This window comes from Rhincodon typus, chromosome 29 (assembly GCF_021869965.1).
Source record: "Rhincodon typus isolate 14 chromosome 29, sRhiTyp1.1, whole genome shotgun sequence".
NCBI lineage: Eukaryota > Metazoa > Chordata > Chondrichthyes > Orectolobiformes > Rhincodontidae > Rhincodon > Rhincodon typus.
The window spans coordinates 14087371-14101413 of NC_063360.1; the positions used below are offsets into that span (position 1 = coordinate 14087371).

The 14043-nt window shown below is 38.8% G+C and overlaps 1 protein-coding gene across 5 annotated transcripts in view; it reads left to right on the forward strand.

The window, feature by feature from the left end:
• The window catches only part of LOC109921754 (heterogeneous nuclear ribonucleoprotein M-like), a 37651-nt gene extending 23885 nt beyond the window's left edge, over positions 1-13766 (forward strand). For 2 of the 5 annotated variants that reach the window (XM_048613961.1, XM_048613966.1), the window contains 7 exons: positions 4159-4263; positions 4881-4946; positions 6249-6380; positions 9545-9601; positions 10444-10817; positions 13148-13199; positions 13408-13766. In XM_048613961.1, coding sequence (XP_048469918.1) covers positions 4159-4263; positions 4881-4946; positions 6249-6380; positions 9545-9601; positions 10444-10817; positions 13148-13199; positions 13408-13571 — 950 coding nt within the window. In that variant the 3' untranslated portion in view covers positions 13572-13766. The remainder of the gene's footprint in view (positions 1-4158; positions 4264-4880; positions 4947-6248; positions 6381-9544; positions 9602-10443; positions 10818-13147; positions 13200-13407) is intronic. The other 3 variants (XM_048613962.1, XM_048613964.1, XM_048613965.1) reach the window with 3 other exon arrangements.
• Positions 13767-14043: the final 277 nt, after the last annotated feature.

Genomic DNA, 14043 nt, shown 5'->3' on the forward strand with positions numbered 1-14043 from the left:
TCATTGGCCTGATACAGTGAAAGAAAATCTATTTTGTAATCTGATTCAGGTACTTGGATGTATTTTCAAAACATAAAATTTTATGACTTTTGAAGTCCTTTGCAGGAGTCTGGGGCATCAATCATTGGGTAACATTTTTTGTAAGCTTGTTTCTTCCAGCCCTGCATTTATTTACAGTAGCAGCCTGTATTGCAAAGTGTTGTATTTTTAATTTCAGTGAATGTTCCTTGTACATAATAAAGGAGTCAAATTTAATGGACCAACCTGTTAACTCAGTAACAGATTCCTTGAGGTGCTTTGAGGTTGCCTGGATGAGAGAGCTGCAGAGGGCAAGATATAAATCATGGTGATAAAGGAGAAAAAGAGAGAATGTAGTGGTGATTGGGAGCAGTATAGCAAGGGGTTTGGTAGTATTGTCCACAGCAGGAGTGAATCTGGATGGTTGTCTTCTCTGCCTGGTGCCAGGGTTCCAGCATCTGCTGTAGAGAGGAACATGGTGATGGGAGGGGGAGGGTCCAATTGTTGTCAATGTAGGTCAGATGACAGACCTTTCAAAGTAGGAAGTTCTGCATAACATGATGAACTACGTGTCAAATTAAGAAATAGAACCTCCAGAGATCATCCCTACATTACTACTCCAGCCATATGCAAATTGGCATAGGACAAATCAAACTAAATAAACGCGTGGTCAAAGACGAATGAGAGAAGTAAGTTTGGGTTAGTGCGACAATTGCTCAAATCCTGGAGAAAGGTTGCATCTGTACAAGTGGCATGTTCTCCATCTGAACTGAGGGGATGGTGATGTTACCAGCTCCCCGCCTCGGGAAATACAGGGAATTTTAACTCTAATAGTGGGTGCAATTTGGAGAGAGGTGGTGAAATCAAACAGTAGAGACCAGGCTGAAGAGTTAAAATGATGAACTGGTGGGGAGGAGTAGAGTATGAATCGTAAGAATCAAAGGCTGTTATCTGAATGCCTATAGCCCCTGAAGCAAAATGAGTGTGATCTGGTAGCCATTACAGAAAGACAACAGGATGGTGTGGATTGAGATCTGAATCTTCAAGGGTGCAGAACAGGAAAACAGGAAAAAGTAGAGGGGAGCCTCTTGGTTAATGATGGTATTAGTACAGTAGAAAGGAATGACCTATAGTTCAGAAAGCCAAGATGTGGAAATTGGCTAGAAATTGAAAATAAAGACAAGATGTCATTTCTGGGAGTGGTGTACAAGCCTCAATGTAACTATGCAGTAAGGTGGGGCGGGAGAGGAAGAAATAATGAGAGCTTGTCTGAAAGGTGCAGTGATAATTATGGGAGATTTTAATCCACATATCAGCAATAAAGATCACATGGATAAAGGTATCTTAAGTGAGAAGCTCATGGAATGTTTTTGGGTTAGTTTCTTAGCATGTTCTGGATCTGACCAGAAAGTAGACTATACTAGGATTAAATTAGTGCATTGTAAGGGCACAAAAGCAGAGCTGGCTAAAGTGAATCAGCAAATTAGCTTGAAGGATAGGCTGGTAGAGATGCAGTGGTAGATGTTAAAGGGGATATTTCAGAATATTCCAGTAAAAAATATTCCAAGGTGCAAACCCACCATTTATTGCGAACTAGAAAGTTTAAGGATAGGATCAAACTTAAAAGGCGTACGATTGTGCAAAGCTGGGTGGCAGATCAGAAGACGGGACATATACAAAACTGCAAATAATGACCAAAATATTAAGGATGGAACCATTAGTATGAGAGAACTGGACAAATATAAAGTGAAAATTTCTCTAGGAAATGTCGTGATTGTTGCTACTGTAGAAAGTCTGACTTGAGCATTAATAATGGAAAATAATGGCATATTTAATTTAACAGGTATTTTATTACTGTCTTTGCAAAAAAGATACAAGTGTCATCTGTGAGGCAGTATTATTTCAGGAAATGGAGAAGTGGAAGGAATTCATGAAAATGACAATTGTGAACACTGGAGAAAAAAGCACTGAGTAAATTGTTTGAGCTGCAGGCTGACTAGTGTCTGGGTCTTTATGGACTTCATTTTAGGGTTTAAAAGAAGCGACTAGTGAGATTATTCCAAAATTCCCTTGATTTGGGAATGGTCCAAATTAGAAGATAGTGAATGTACTGGTTTCATTCACAAAGGAAGACAAAAACAGGAAACTACAAACCAATTAGCTGTCATAGGGAAAATGTTTGAAACTATTAGAATCACAGAATCCCTACAGTGTGGAAACAGGCCATTTGGCCCAACAAGTCCACACCGAACCACAGAGCATTCCACCCAGACCCATCCATCTATAACCCACCTAATCTACACATCCCTGAACACTATGGGCAATTTAACATGCCATCCGCCTAACCTGAACATCTTTGGACTGTGGGAGGAAACCGGAGCACCTGGAGGAAACCCGTGCAGTCACTATTATTAAGCATGCAGACGTTATTAAAGATATTATAGAATACTTGGGTAAGCTCTGGGTAATCAATTAACCTAGTTTTGTGAAAGAAAGTTTTGACCAATCTACTGGAGTTATTTATGGAGGTAAGACTCTGCTGTGAATAGAGGTACTGTACTTGGATTTATAGAAAATATTTTGAAATGGTTCTACATTAAACATAGTGTAAAATAAAAGTTCAAGTAGTATGGATAGCATCCTGGTTCATGGTATGGTGTAGGTGTAAGTGGGTTGTCTTCAGGTGGTTTGACAAGATGTAACGTTTTGGCAAGATGTAACAGTGTGCCAAAGGAATCTCTGCTGGGACCCCAACTGGTACAGTTTATCTAAATGAATGAGAAAGCAGTGATTTAAGGAATGGTTGCCAATTTGCTGGTAACATAAAAATAGGTAGGACAGTCAGTCCTGAAGAGAGCTGTTACCAAAATACATGGCTAGGGTAAGTGAATGGCAAAGACGTAGCAAATGGAGTATAATGTGAAATTGTGTTTTGTCAGGAAGAATAATTTTAAGTGGTGAGGTTGTAGAGCTCTTGGATGCCCAGATCTCTCTCGACCTCATTGTGCATGATATGTAACAGTATGCAGATGCAGCAAATAATCAGAAAAGCTAATAAAATGTTATTTCAAGGGAAATTAAATACAAAAGTAGGGAGGCCGTGTTTCGGTTATTTAGGGCCCTGGTGACTGTCTGGGATACAGTATTAATTACTTTATTTGAGGAAAGATGCAAACATTGGAGACAGTTCAGAGCTGGTTTACTAGACTAATGCATCCAATGGGCAGCTTCTGTTAGTGTGGTTAGATTGGACAAGTTCACTGGAGTTGAAAAGAGATGGGGTGGTTTGTTTGAAATGTATATAAAATCCTGAAGGAGTCATGATAGGGAAGATGTGGAGAGGATCTTCCCTCTTGTGAGAATCTTGAACAAGGGGTAACAGTTTAAAACTCAGGAGTCATCCATTTAAAACAGATTAGATGAAATTTTTCCTGAGTGTCGTAAGTGTTTGGAGTGTCACCTGAAAAGGTGTTTGAAGCAGAATCCTTGCATGTTTTCAAGGAAAGATTTGCAAGTTTTCCAGAAAGAGGCTGGAAGTTAGCTTTGGAGTTGCATCTGATCAGCCATGATCTTATTAAATGGCAGACCAAGCTTGAAGGGCTGAATGGCCTGCGCCTCCTGATTAACGTGTTTGTGTTTTAACAGTTAAATGAGGTATTTTTGTGAAATAAATCCTGTCTTGGAGGGATTTGATATCGATTATTGCAGAATTGTTGGGTGATTTTTCTCCTTTGTGGATTAGTTTGAAGTCCAGCAAATGCTAAATAGAAATTGTAAGGGAATTAGCAATATTGTGCAGAATTATCACTTTTCTAGAATTGTAATGTGGTACAATTTCTGTGCAGTATAGACATTTATAAATAAATTCATGAAGCCCTTCCAGGAACAGACTCCACTTTTCTGTTTGATGGCATCTTAGTTTCAACACTAAATTTTGTTGCAGTCTATTGTCCGTTTCAGGTGGCATCCTTACATAAACTTAGCCTATAATGAATAGTCAATTTCAGGCCACAGGATGCTGCTGTAAATCTATTATTACCTGTACTTGACTGAGCAGTGCCATAGCCAGTCTGACATTTGCTAAGTTTGTGTGTTAGGAGCCTTGAACTCTTGTACTTAAAGTTTGACGCCAACTTTCAGGCATGGATGGTCCATATGGTGGTGGCGGCGGCGGTGGCGGTGGGATGGACAGGATGGATAACATGGGGAGATTTGGCCCAGGAATGAACATGGGCAGAATGGGAGGTAAGTCTTTTCTGGTTTGTCATTCCTTGTCTCTTTAAAGCTAAACAGATAAATTTGCTTCACTCAACTTGACCAACAGGATGATGAGATCTGCCTCTTTCTAAATACCAATGGCAAGCGTTATTAATTTGTCCTTACCTGCTATAATCTCATTGCAGTACAGAAAATCCCTGGCAGCATAGTCCTAGCCCGTCTTGACTTATTAAGGAGGAAAGGTTTTTGCACAAAATTCCCTCTGGATTTTGAAATCTTTTGAGTTACTGCTGAGTAAATACTGCAAATGACTGATTTCCAAAAGGTGCTTGTTAGAAGCACTGAATAATTAAGTGTTTTTGATTCATTTTTTCAGATTTAATTGCAGTTTCCAGCATTGGATTTTCATTCTGGAGTCAAGCCCTTGCTCCTAGCCTTGATAAGCTTCTTATAAAAAGGAGATTACAAGATTGCCTAGGTCAATTAGTGAAGAGCTACTTGACACAGCTCTGAATTAATGGCTTCTCCTTGGGAGTGGTAAAGGGAGGGGAAAGTTGGATTATGCCTGTAATGTAGACTTTAACCAAAACATAACTACTTTTGAATAATCCTGCATTACACATTCATGTAACTTCTTTGCCTAGGATCAGGAGGAATGGATGATTACAGAGGACCCGTTGGTGGAGGAGGAATGGGTGGTGGCATGGGAGGTAAGTTCTCATTGTCAAGAAACATACCTATGAATATAAATTTTATAGATAACTTTATCAGGTTAGGTCCTTGCCCACATGCAGGTGGTGCTGGGAATTTTGTGGTTTATCCCTCTGCTTTGTCTGAGGGTTTTGCATACAAACTTATCAACATTCTAACCTTGGACAAGTTGCATGTTAACTTAGGAAAATGTGACTTCCAGGTGTGGATCATGGAGTAGATGCCCTTACAATGTGAAATTATTCAATTCCTTGTGCAAATTTAAGATAAATGGGTGAAGAGTGTTTTGGAAAATGACTTCATGTCAACAACTGTCTTACCCAAAGTCAAATGGAGAGGTATCAAATTGTTGCCTATTGGAGTTGAAAAGCAGATGTCCACTTTTTTCAACACTGCAAGATAATGTACATTAGCAGGTATGTTAGAAACCATTTGAAAGAAATGGCTTTATTAATATGAATCCAAGGCATTGAGTACTGACAGCAGTTACCTATATGGCATGGATGGCAAGTCCACATTATATTTGAGCTGAACTCTTGCTAAAATACAGTGGCTGCAGGACACTGACCAGGAGTGTGAATCGTGGATGATGCCCAGAACAGTGTCACATCTAGGCAACTGCTGCCACCTTGGATGAGATTATATAATGTGATGCTCCTCTGCCCATTTCTGCCTTGTATGGCTTACTGAAACCAGCTTGTGCCATTGGAGAAGCTTCAAAGTATTAGTTTAATGTAAAATTGGACAGTTAGGGAATTACATGAATAAACAATTGAATCTGGAGCATTTGGCTTGATTACTGTGTACCAGAGGGTTTTGATGTTCAAAGGACACTGGTGACACTTGGGTATGTATATGAAAGATTTTGATATCGCAATAAACATTGTGGCTCAGTTTGACCACTAAACCGTTACAGTGCAGAATGGGGCCCTTTGGCCCATTATGTCTGCATGGCAGTCTGAATGAGCAGTTTGCTTTGTGACGTTTTCCCATGTATATGTAAAAGAAGTTCTTACAGTGGAACTGCTGAGGTTTAGAGGTAGGGTATTTTTTGTGATAGTGACATTTGAACGTGAAATGGGTACAGATGGTGATAATACCTTTGTTACAAGCAGGTAACACAATGGACGAAATGTTACTGCTCATGGCACTGGTATACTTGGTTCGGCTTGCCTCAGCTTTAATTGCTAAGTGCATTAACATTTATACTGTTTGTAGATACCGTGCAATGACATTTATCTGTGAACACTTTGGCAATGTGTAATTATTCACTTCATTAGCATACTTTATATGACTTGCAGACATGTACCAAGGTGGAATGTATGGTCCTGGCAGTGGAGGAGGAATGGGTGGCAGTGGCTTTGACCGAGACTTTGGTAGAAATGATATGGGAATGTCCCGTGGCTATGGGGATTCCTTTGGTGGAGGAATGGGTAAGTTCAAGTAGCAACGTTGGTTGATTTTACAGTTTTAACAAACCAAGTTAACATTAGTTGCATTTTTAGATTTGTACTACCATTGGGCTTGCAGTATTTAGCTAGTGGTGACAATTTAGGCCAATATTATGACCAGATTAATTTGTAGCCTGTTTAATAGGCCTGTGCTTCTGAGCCCTTTGCCTTTCTTATTATTCTTAGTGTACTAAGTTAATACATACTACTAAAGAAAAGAGATATGGAGTTGAAGCTTTTCTTTATCAGGACTGAAATGCAGAAAGTGAAGCAGTAATTTATATGGCATGAAGAGAGTTAGATTATTGTTTGGATTCTTGGGAGGGAGATGCAGCAGGAACTGCTGATAACAGGATATCTACAAATTCAAATTGGGCAAGTCAAATCAAATTGGCCAGGATGTTGCCATGAAGTTGCTGAAGGAATTGGCTGTTTGCTTAGCATTCCTGAGTACAAGAGGTGCAGTGTGTGGACGTATTCTTTTCCTACAAAGAGGAGGGTGCTGTGTTGGAATTGCATAGGTTCTAGCATGGACAAATGAATCACACTGCGATTGCAGCTGATGATAAATTGGATTCTTGTATAAATATTAGTGTTGTCAGGATTAATTATAAAATATTGTCCAACGTTAGACTTGTCTGATGTTGTGCTCTTCTGAGTTTTACCAGCTTGGGCTTGTTGAGCAAGGTCAGTAGACTGTCAGAGGGACATGTTTGATATGGTCTGTCAGTCATTGGGTCTTGCAGCCTATGTACTTGGCATCACACCAGCACTGAAGCTTGTATCACGTTACTCATATGTGGTAGGCAGACTGTTTCTTTGGTTTGACAGTAGCACCCTCTTAGTGGAGAATACCACTTGTGTTTACTGCAGTGTAGCTACTTGAATTTTCCCTACTCGAATTTCGCATTCCTCCACCAGAGGCATCCCTGTAACTACACGACATTCCAGTGCCTTTTCTACTGAAGTCTCGACCAGAGCCAAAGCCACCCATTCCTCCAGTGCCAGGATGAGACATTCATGGTACGTGACTTCAAATCATTACAAAGAAAGTGCCACATTGCTACTTTGCAGGTAACATACAAGTGGTTTTCTCCACTGAGGATGCTACTCTCAAGCCAAAAAGATATTCTGCCTGCCACAAAAATGAGTAACGTATGAGTTTCACACCCAGTGTAAATGCCGTGTGTGCGGGCTAGATGTCCCAACAACCTGATGGGCCTTATCAAGCAGTATACCCCTTTGACACTGAGCAGAGTCAACCTGTTGCAATCCGCTTGCTTGTAAACTCTTTAAACAGTGTACAGCGTTAGATTTTGCTATGGACAGCATTTACTAAATCCTGACTGCTAAGAATTGCACTGGAAACCAACTTAAGATTATCATTTGGAGTCAGTGTAATTAGCTTCTAGCATACATGAATCACGTTTATGCAGAAGACCCTGATCTTTGTAGTTGAAAAGAATATGTCCACGCTAAACACTTCCCTTAGCAAGAGGTACAATGGAAACAACCAACCCTTTGCTGCATTTTCAAGGCAGTGCCCTGACCGGAGAAAACTTGTTTGAATTCAGTCAGTTGACTGTTAGAGTTGCCTAACTGTAGTCCAATCAGCACCCACTTTTTTGATGTTGTAAATTGTTGTTTGAGTTCTAAGTTGGTTTTCTTGTATTTCAGTCCTGATGGTTGCAAGACAAAAAAAAAATTTTAACTTCCACATTTGTCTTTGGCAATTAAATTTTACTACTGCAACAAAATCATTCCTAATAGTTATTTGCTAGTATAGAACTTGAATATTGCTGAAAAATATGTTTTGTAGAAGCTTGTTGTCTTGTCCTCATTAGGACATTTCACAATGCCAATTTGAGGGAATAACAGTTTTACGCTATGTAATTGAGTGTGCTGTAGTCGGCAAATACTCTAGTGTCGTTCCCGTCGTGAATGCACCATTTAGATAATTAACTGCCAGACTTTGTTTAAATTTGAATCCGGCAGGTTGGTTGGTTAAAGCATTTCCCTGAGGAATGAACTAGAGCAGCGGTCGCTGACTTTTTTTTTCAGTTCTAAAGAACAGGGCCGTGTGCATTGACATGTCGCTTCCATTATACGCAAATATGCCAGAAAGTCTGACGTCCTTAAATTGCTTGTGTATGTAATTATTACCAATTTAAATCTTCCTGTTAAATTGCATCTATCTTAACCTATTGATATTAATGGAAATTGACATGATTTCCAGATTTAATAGCAATTCCATGCTTTCAGCTGCAAAGTGCATTGTTAAATCCATGTACCTCTTGCTACTTTCTGTTGCCAGTTTTCCTATAAAGACCTGCATCCAAACCTGTTTGATCCTGTCATTTAATAAATTAAACAATTTTTTCTGGTATTTGCTGACTTCAGTGTGATAATAGGGTTAGGTGGTTTTAATTCAGAATAATTTAAAAGGTCAGTGTTTTCTGAAAATCTGATTGTTTATATGTCTGATTCAACTTCTTTAGAAGAGAATATGGTTTAATTTTTAGTTGAGATATAACTTCTTTGGTACCTTACATTGTTCAGGTATCTTGTAAATTGACGCTATGGTCTAGTTTCCAAATTGTTTGAATTATTAACTATTTTCTTGTTCCTTAAATTTATCCTCTCCCGTACTGTTTTGCCACTGCGTACACCATGGCTAACTATACCCTAACCTGAAATCCACCTGTACTTAGAGCTTGAGTTCTGGATAGCATTCAAAAATGGGAACTTTGGTGCCTTTTCTCTTCCTAATTCGTTGTCAAGGATAGTTTAGAATGTAGCCCTGGTTGACCAAAGGTTTCAAAACAGTGCAGACCAGGAATTGGGGCATCAAATTTCCTGGTCCTAGTGGTTTAGCTGTTTAAACTTAACTGACCATTAGAAATTGAATTAAAAGTTGAAATTGCATGAAGTTAGTGGTGTCTTCAACCCTTTGTAAACTTTGTTATAAAACCTGTAATTGAATTTCTAAATTATAGCTTTCAGAATTGCATTACACTCAAGGGCAATTAGAGATGGGCAATAAATGCTGGCCAAGCCAGTGATGTCCACGTCCTGTGAACAAATAAATTTAAAGAAAATCTCTTTAAAAGCTTAATTTGCATGTATTTTTTAATTCCCCATTTTAGCTGGTGGGATGAGTGGTGGCATGGCTGCTGGTACACCAGGCATGGGATCAGGGATGGGTAAGAACATCTCAACACTACTTTTGATTGTTAACATGCTACAGAGTCAACATGTTAAACTCCAAATTCATAATACTGCTGGATAGTTTGCTGTTCTCATTAAAAGGATCTTTTACAAATGTAGCAAATAAATGCGTTGCAAATACCAATATTCCAGAATGCACTTTAAAAATTAAAATGGCATTAAATAATGCATCTTTGCTGTAAAGGTGCATGTACACCATCACTAAAGAATGCAAAGTCAACTGGTGGTTTTTTTTTAATTTTACATGGGATGTGGGCATTGTTGACGAAGCCAGCATTTGTTGCCCATCCCCAATTGCCCTTGAACTAATTGGCTTGCAGTTAGGTGTTAACCACGTTACCATGGGTCTGGAATAACATGTAGGCCAGACCAGATGATTCTAAAGGCCATTACGGAATCAGTTGGGGTTTTTTTGACAGTAGATGGTACTTTTAATGGCACCATCACTGAGACTAGCTTTCAATTCCAGATTTGTTACTTGAAACAACATTCCTCCTGTTGCCGTATGGCATTTGAACCCTTGACTTCAGAGCCTCAGCTTCTGGGTTACACATGTAGTGGTATTACTATCTTCCACCGACATTGGGGGATATTGCTAAATTAAGTAAAGCCACAGGAAAGAATTTGAATCTTGAATCAAACTATTTACTTTGCCTTTTTTAAACCGATCATGGTGATCATTGTGGATAAGTAGGGACCTTTAGATGCAATGCATAAAAATTCACTTCAGGGGTACAGCTGGTTCTGCATCTGTACTGATGCAATTGGAGTAGTTGAACGTTATTTTTGCCTTATTAAAATGCTTTTCCCTCCATAGGTGTTGGAATGGGAGCAATGAATAAAATGGGTGGAGGCATTGGTATGGATAACATGGATCGCATGGGACCTGGAATGGATCGTATGGGTGGTGCTATGGATCGAACTGGCCTGGGAATGGACAGAATTGCATCCAACATGGGTTCTGGGATGACATCGAATGTTGACCGTATGGGACCTGGAATGGACTGGATGGGCCAGAGTGGTGATAGAATGGGTGGCGGTATGGATCGTATGGGGTCTGGAATGGCAGGTGGTTTTGACAAGTCAGCAGACATGGATCGTAATCGTTTCAGTGGTAACTATGGAGGATCCATGGGAACTGGTACTGGAAATCTTAATTCAAGACGAATCTGTCAAATATTTGTTCGAAATGTGAGTATGGGTACATCAGTTTTTTAAAAAATACTAAAGGCGCATTGACACTGTGAAATGTTGTTGGATCTGAAAACTGAGTTACACATCTGGTTTAGTACAGTATGCATAAACTAGAGCAAGTAAGATAAGCGGACCAATCGGGAATTTAACAAATTGACTGAACTGCAACTGCTTGATCTCTGCCTCATTTTCTACTGGTACATTATGTAACCTGTTAAGTGTTTGAAGTCCTGACAGTAACACTACTTTAATCTCTCACTGTTTTATTTGAGTATGAATAGCAGCAGGAATAGTTTCAATAAATTCCAAAATTTTTTTGTGACCTTTTCCTTTCTTCCTTGGAGATGATTACTCCTTGTGGTGGAACGCTATTAACACCTTCAAGGACAACTAAGGATGGACAATAAATGCTGGCCCAGCCAGCAACCCCCATGTCCTATGAGTGAATTAAAAAATCTGGTAACTAATTGGCATGCTATATAAATAGTCAATCTTATACAGTGGTGACCTGAATTTAAAGAATTTGCCATTCTAGCAGCAACCCGAGTGGGTTTGCAATTATAGAATCTTAGATTAGTATAGCACCAAAGAGGCCGATTGGTTCAGCAATTGTGTGGCTGTTTCAAGGAGGAAGCCAATTAAACACATCCTTCTGTTCTTTGCCTGTATGCATGCATTTTTTAATCCAGTTCCCTTATTGAAAACCTGCATTCTTGTATCTCCTTGCAGTATTAAGCATGTATTATCTCTTCTCTTGTCCTTCTACAGTGTACCATGGTACACTTTCATTGCATTTCATCTGTCTTGTGTTATTCTATTCCACCAACCCCTTTCTTCATTATGACTTCTTTCTCCTTTACATTGTCAAAGCTTTGATATCTGCCTGTAACTCAAAAGTCCAAATGGTGATTGTATATCAGAAAGTAGTAGTGAGCATTGGGGAACTCCACTGTATATCTCTCCAGTTTGGAAAACTACCATTCATTGCAACTGGTTTCTGTCTCCTGGCTAGTTGTGTCTGATGCTGCTGACCCTTTTTTATCCTGTCTACTTCAGTTTTGTGAACCAGGTTAATAGTACTTGATCAGACATTTGCAATTTGTAGGCACAACATAATTGCATAACCTTCTGCATTATCAAGAATCTAAAATCAAGTTTGTCAAATGCATTTTGCCAATTATAAATTCTTGATCTCCTTCATAACTCTCATTGTTGACAATCTTTATTCATTGGTTCTAAAAGCTTCCTTATTGCTGACAAACTGATCTGTAATTTCCCACTTTCTATTTGCTCCTATTTTTGAACATAGGGTACGATTTGTAACCAATTTTTTGGTATCAGCCTGTATTGGAGGATTGAAAGATTGACTCGTATCCTGGCAATTTCCACCCTACATTTTGTAGTAATGTTGAATGTACTCAGTCCAGACTGACATCTATTTTAAGTATTGTCAACCGTTCTGTACCTTCTCTTCATTTCTACTTATCTTGTAACCATCACATTTTCCATTGCTTTAATAAAATCACCTTTATAAACATGCAAATTATTAATTTTTAGAACTTCAGTTACACCTACTACTCGTAAGATTTCTGCCATGTTTAACCAGATGTCTTTCACAAATTGCCTTTTTTCACTTCCTCCAACTCTTCAGTTGCTTGCCATGTTTTCCCCCTTAGAAATATGTACCTTGACTGCTCCGAGACCATCTCTTTAAAGGCAGCCCATTGCTTGATTACATTTCTACCTGCAGTTTTGCCTAAGCCTGATCCCTCCTTAACTTGCTGATTTTGGCCACCTTCCAGTTCAGCATTTTTTTTTGTTTGAGTTTGCTGCTTGTCCTCCGTACAATTAGGATTAAACTTAACATTTTAAGATACCAGACCACAGTCCTCGTGATTCTCCGAATTGACGTCTTCTGGTATACTTCATTCCTTTTGTGCTAGATACATTTTCCCATTGAGCAGTAACAATATTTATCAAAGAAATCCTCTCTTCCAATATCCTATTCTTAATGCTGTCTCTGTCCCCTTCAATACAGGATTAATCACTGGTATCCTATTATCATTACCATTTTGTTCTTGGATTTCTCAGTAATTTACTTGGAAACACTACTCGTCTTTACCTGCTTGCTACAATTTACTCTGAACTAAAGAAGAGCCTATAATATACACATGATTATATATGAAAGAGCACAAGTGATAACCGTTCAATGCAGTGAACACAGCTTTAGAATAAGTTGCCCAAGAAATGCAAGGGGTACCCCTTTAATGTTTGTTGCATGAGCTCAGCTGTTCACTTAAAAATTAACTTCCTTGTTTTTTTTTAAGCTCCCTTATGACATCACCTGGCAAATGCTGAAGGATAAATTCAGTGAATTTGGTAAGTTCATCGATTCCAAAGAAAATAGCTCTTTGCCTCAGCCCTTTTGCTACACTTAAGAAATTAATTTGCATGAGGTGCATGGCAAGGTTCTGTCTAAGTGTTTTTTAAAGCCAGGTTTGTGAATTTCCTACTCTGTACATTTAACCTGTGTTAAACACTGGATCTAGATGAGTTTTAAAATCTGTTCTTTCCATTTCACATACAGGATATGTGCATTATGCAGATATCAAGATGGAAAATGGCAAGTCTAAGGGCTGTGGTGTGGTTCGTTTTGAAAGTCCAGATTCTGCAGAGCGCGCCTGCAGGATGATGAATGGAATCCGACTTTATGGCAGAGAAATTGATGTCCGACTTGACAGAAATGTTTAAAATCCATTTTTAGTAGCATTTTTAAAACGACCAAACAGTAAAGCTGTCCTTTTTAGTGTTTTTTGTTCCATTCATTTGAAAAAAAAATTGAGTGGACAGTTTGACAATGTGCACATTGCATTTTGTTTTTATTTAGTGTGAAAAATACACTTCTGTATTAGTGATTCAATAATAAATGTGATTTGGGGAAATTTATCTATTGTTTTGTGATGGTATTTTAATCCATGTTACTTCCTGTTGGTAATGTTAGTAATATGTTGTGTGAACATACTTTGAATCATGTGAACATTTCAGATATTGCATGTCGTGCATAATAAGGGAGCAAAATGATTGCGCAGTTGAATTCTGTGATCATAATGCCATTAAATGTTGAGGGCTGAGGATGCAGGGTGTATTGAGTATAATTCTGCTGATGGCCCACAGTGCCTCATGAATGCACAGACTTCAGTTGCCACAGGTGGAGGTATTATCA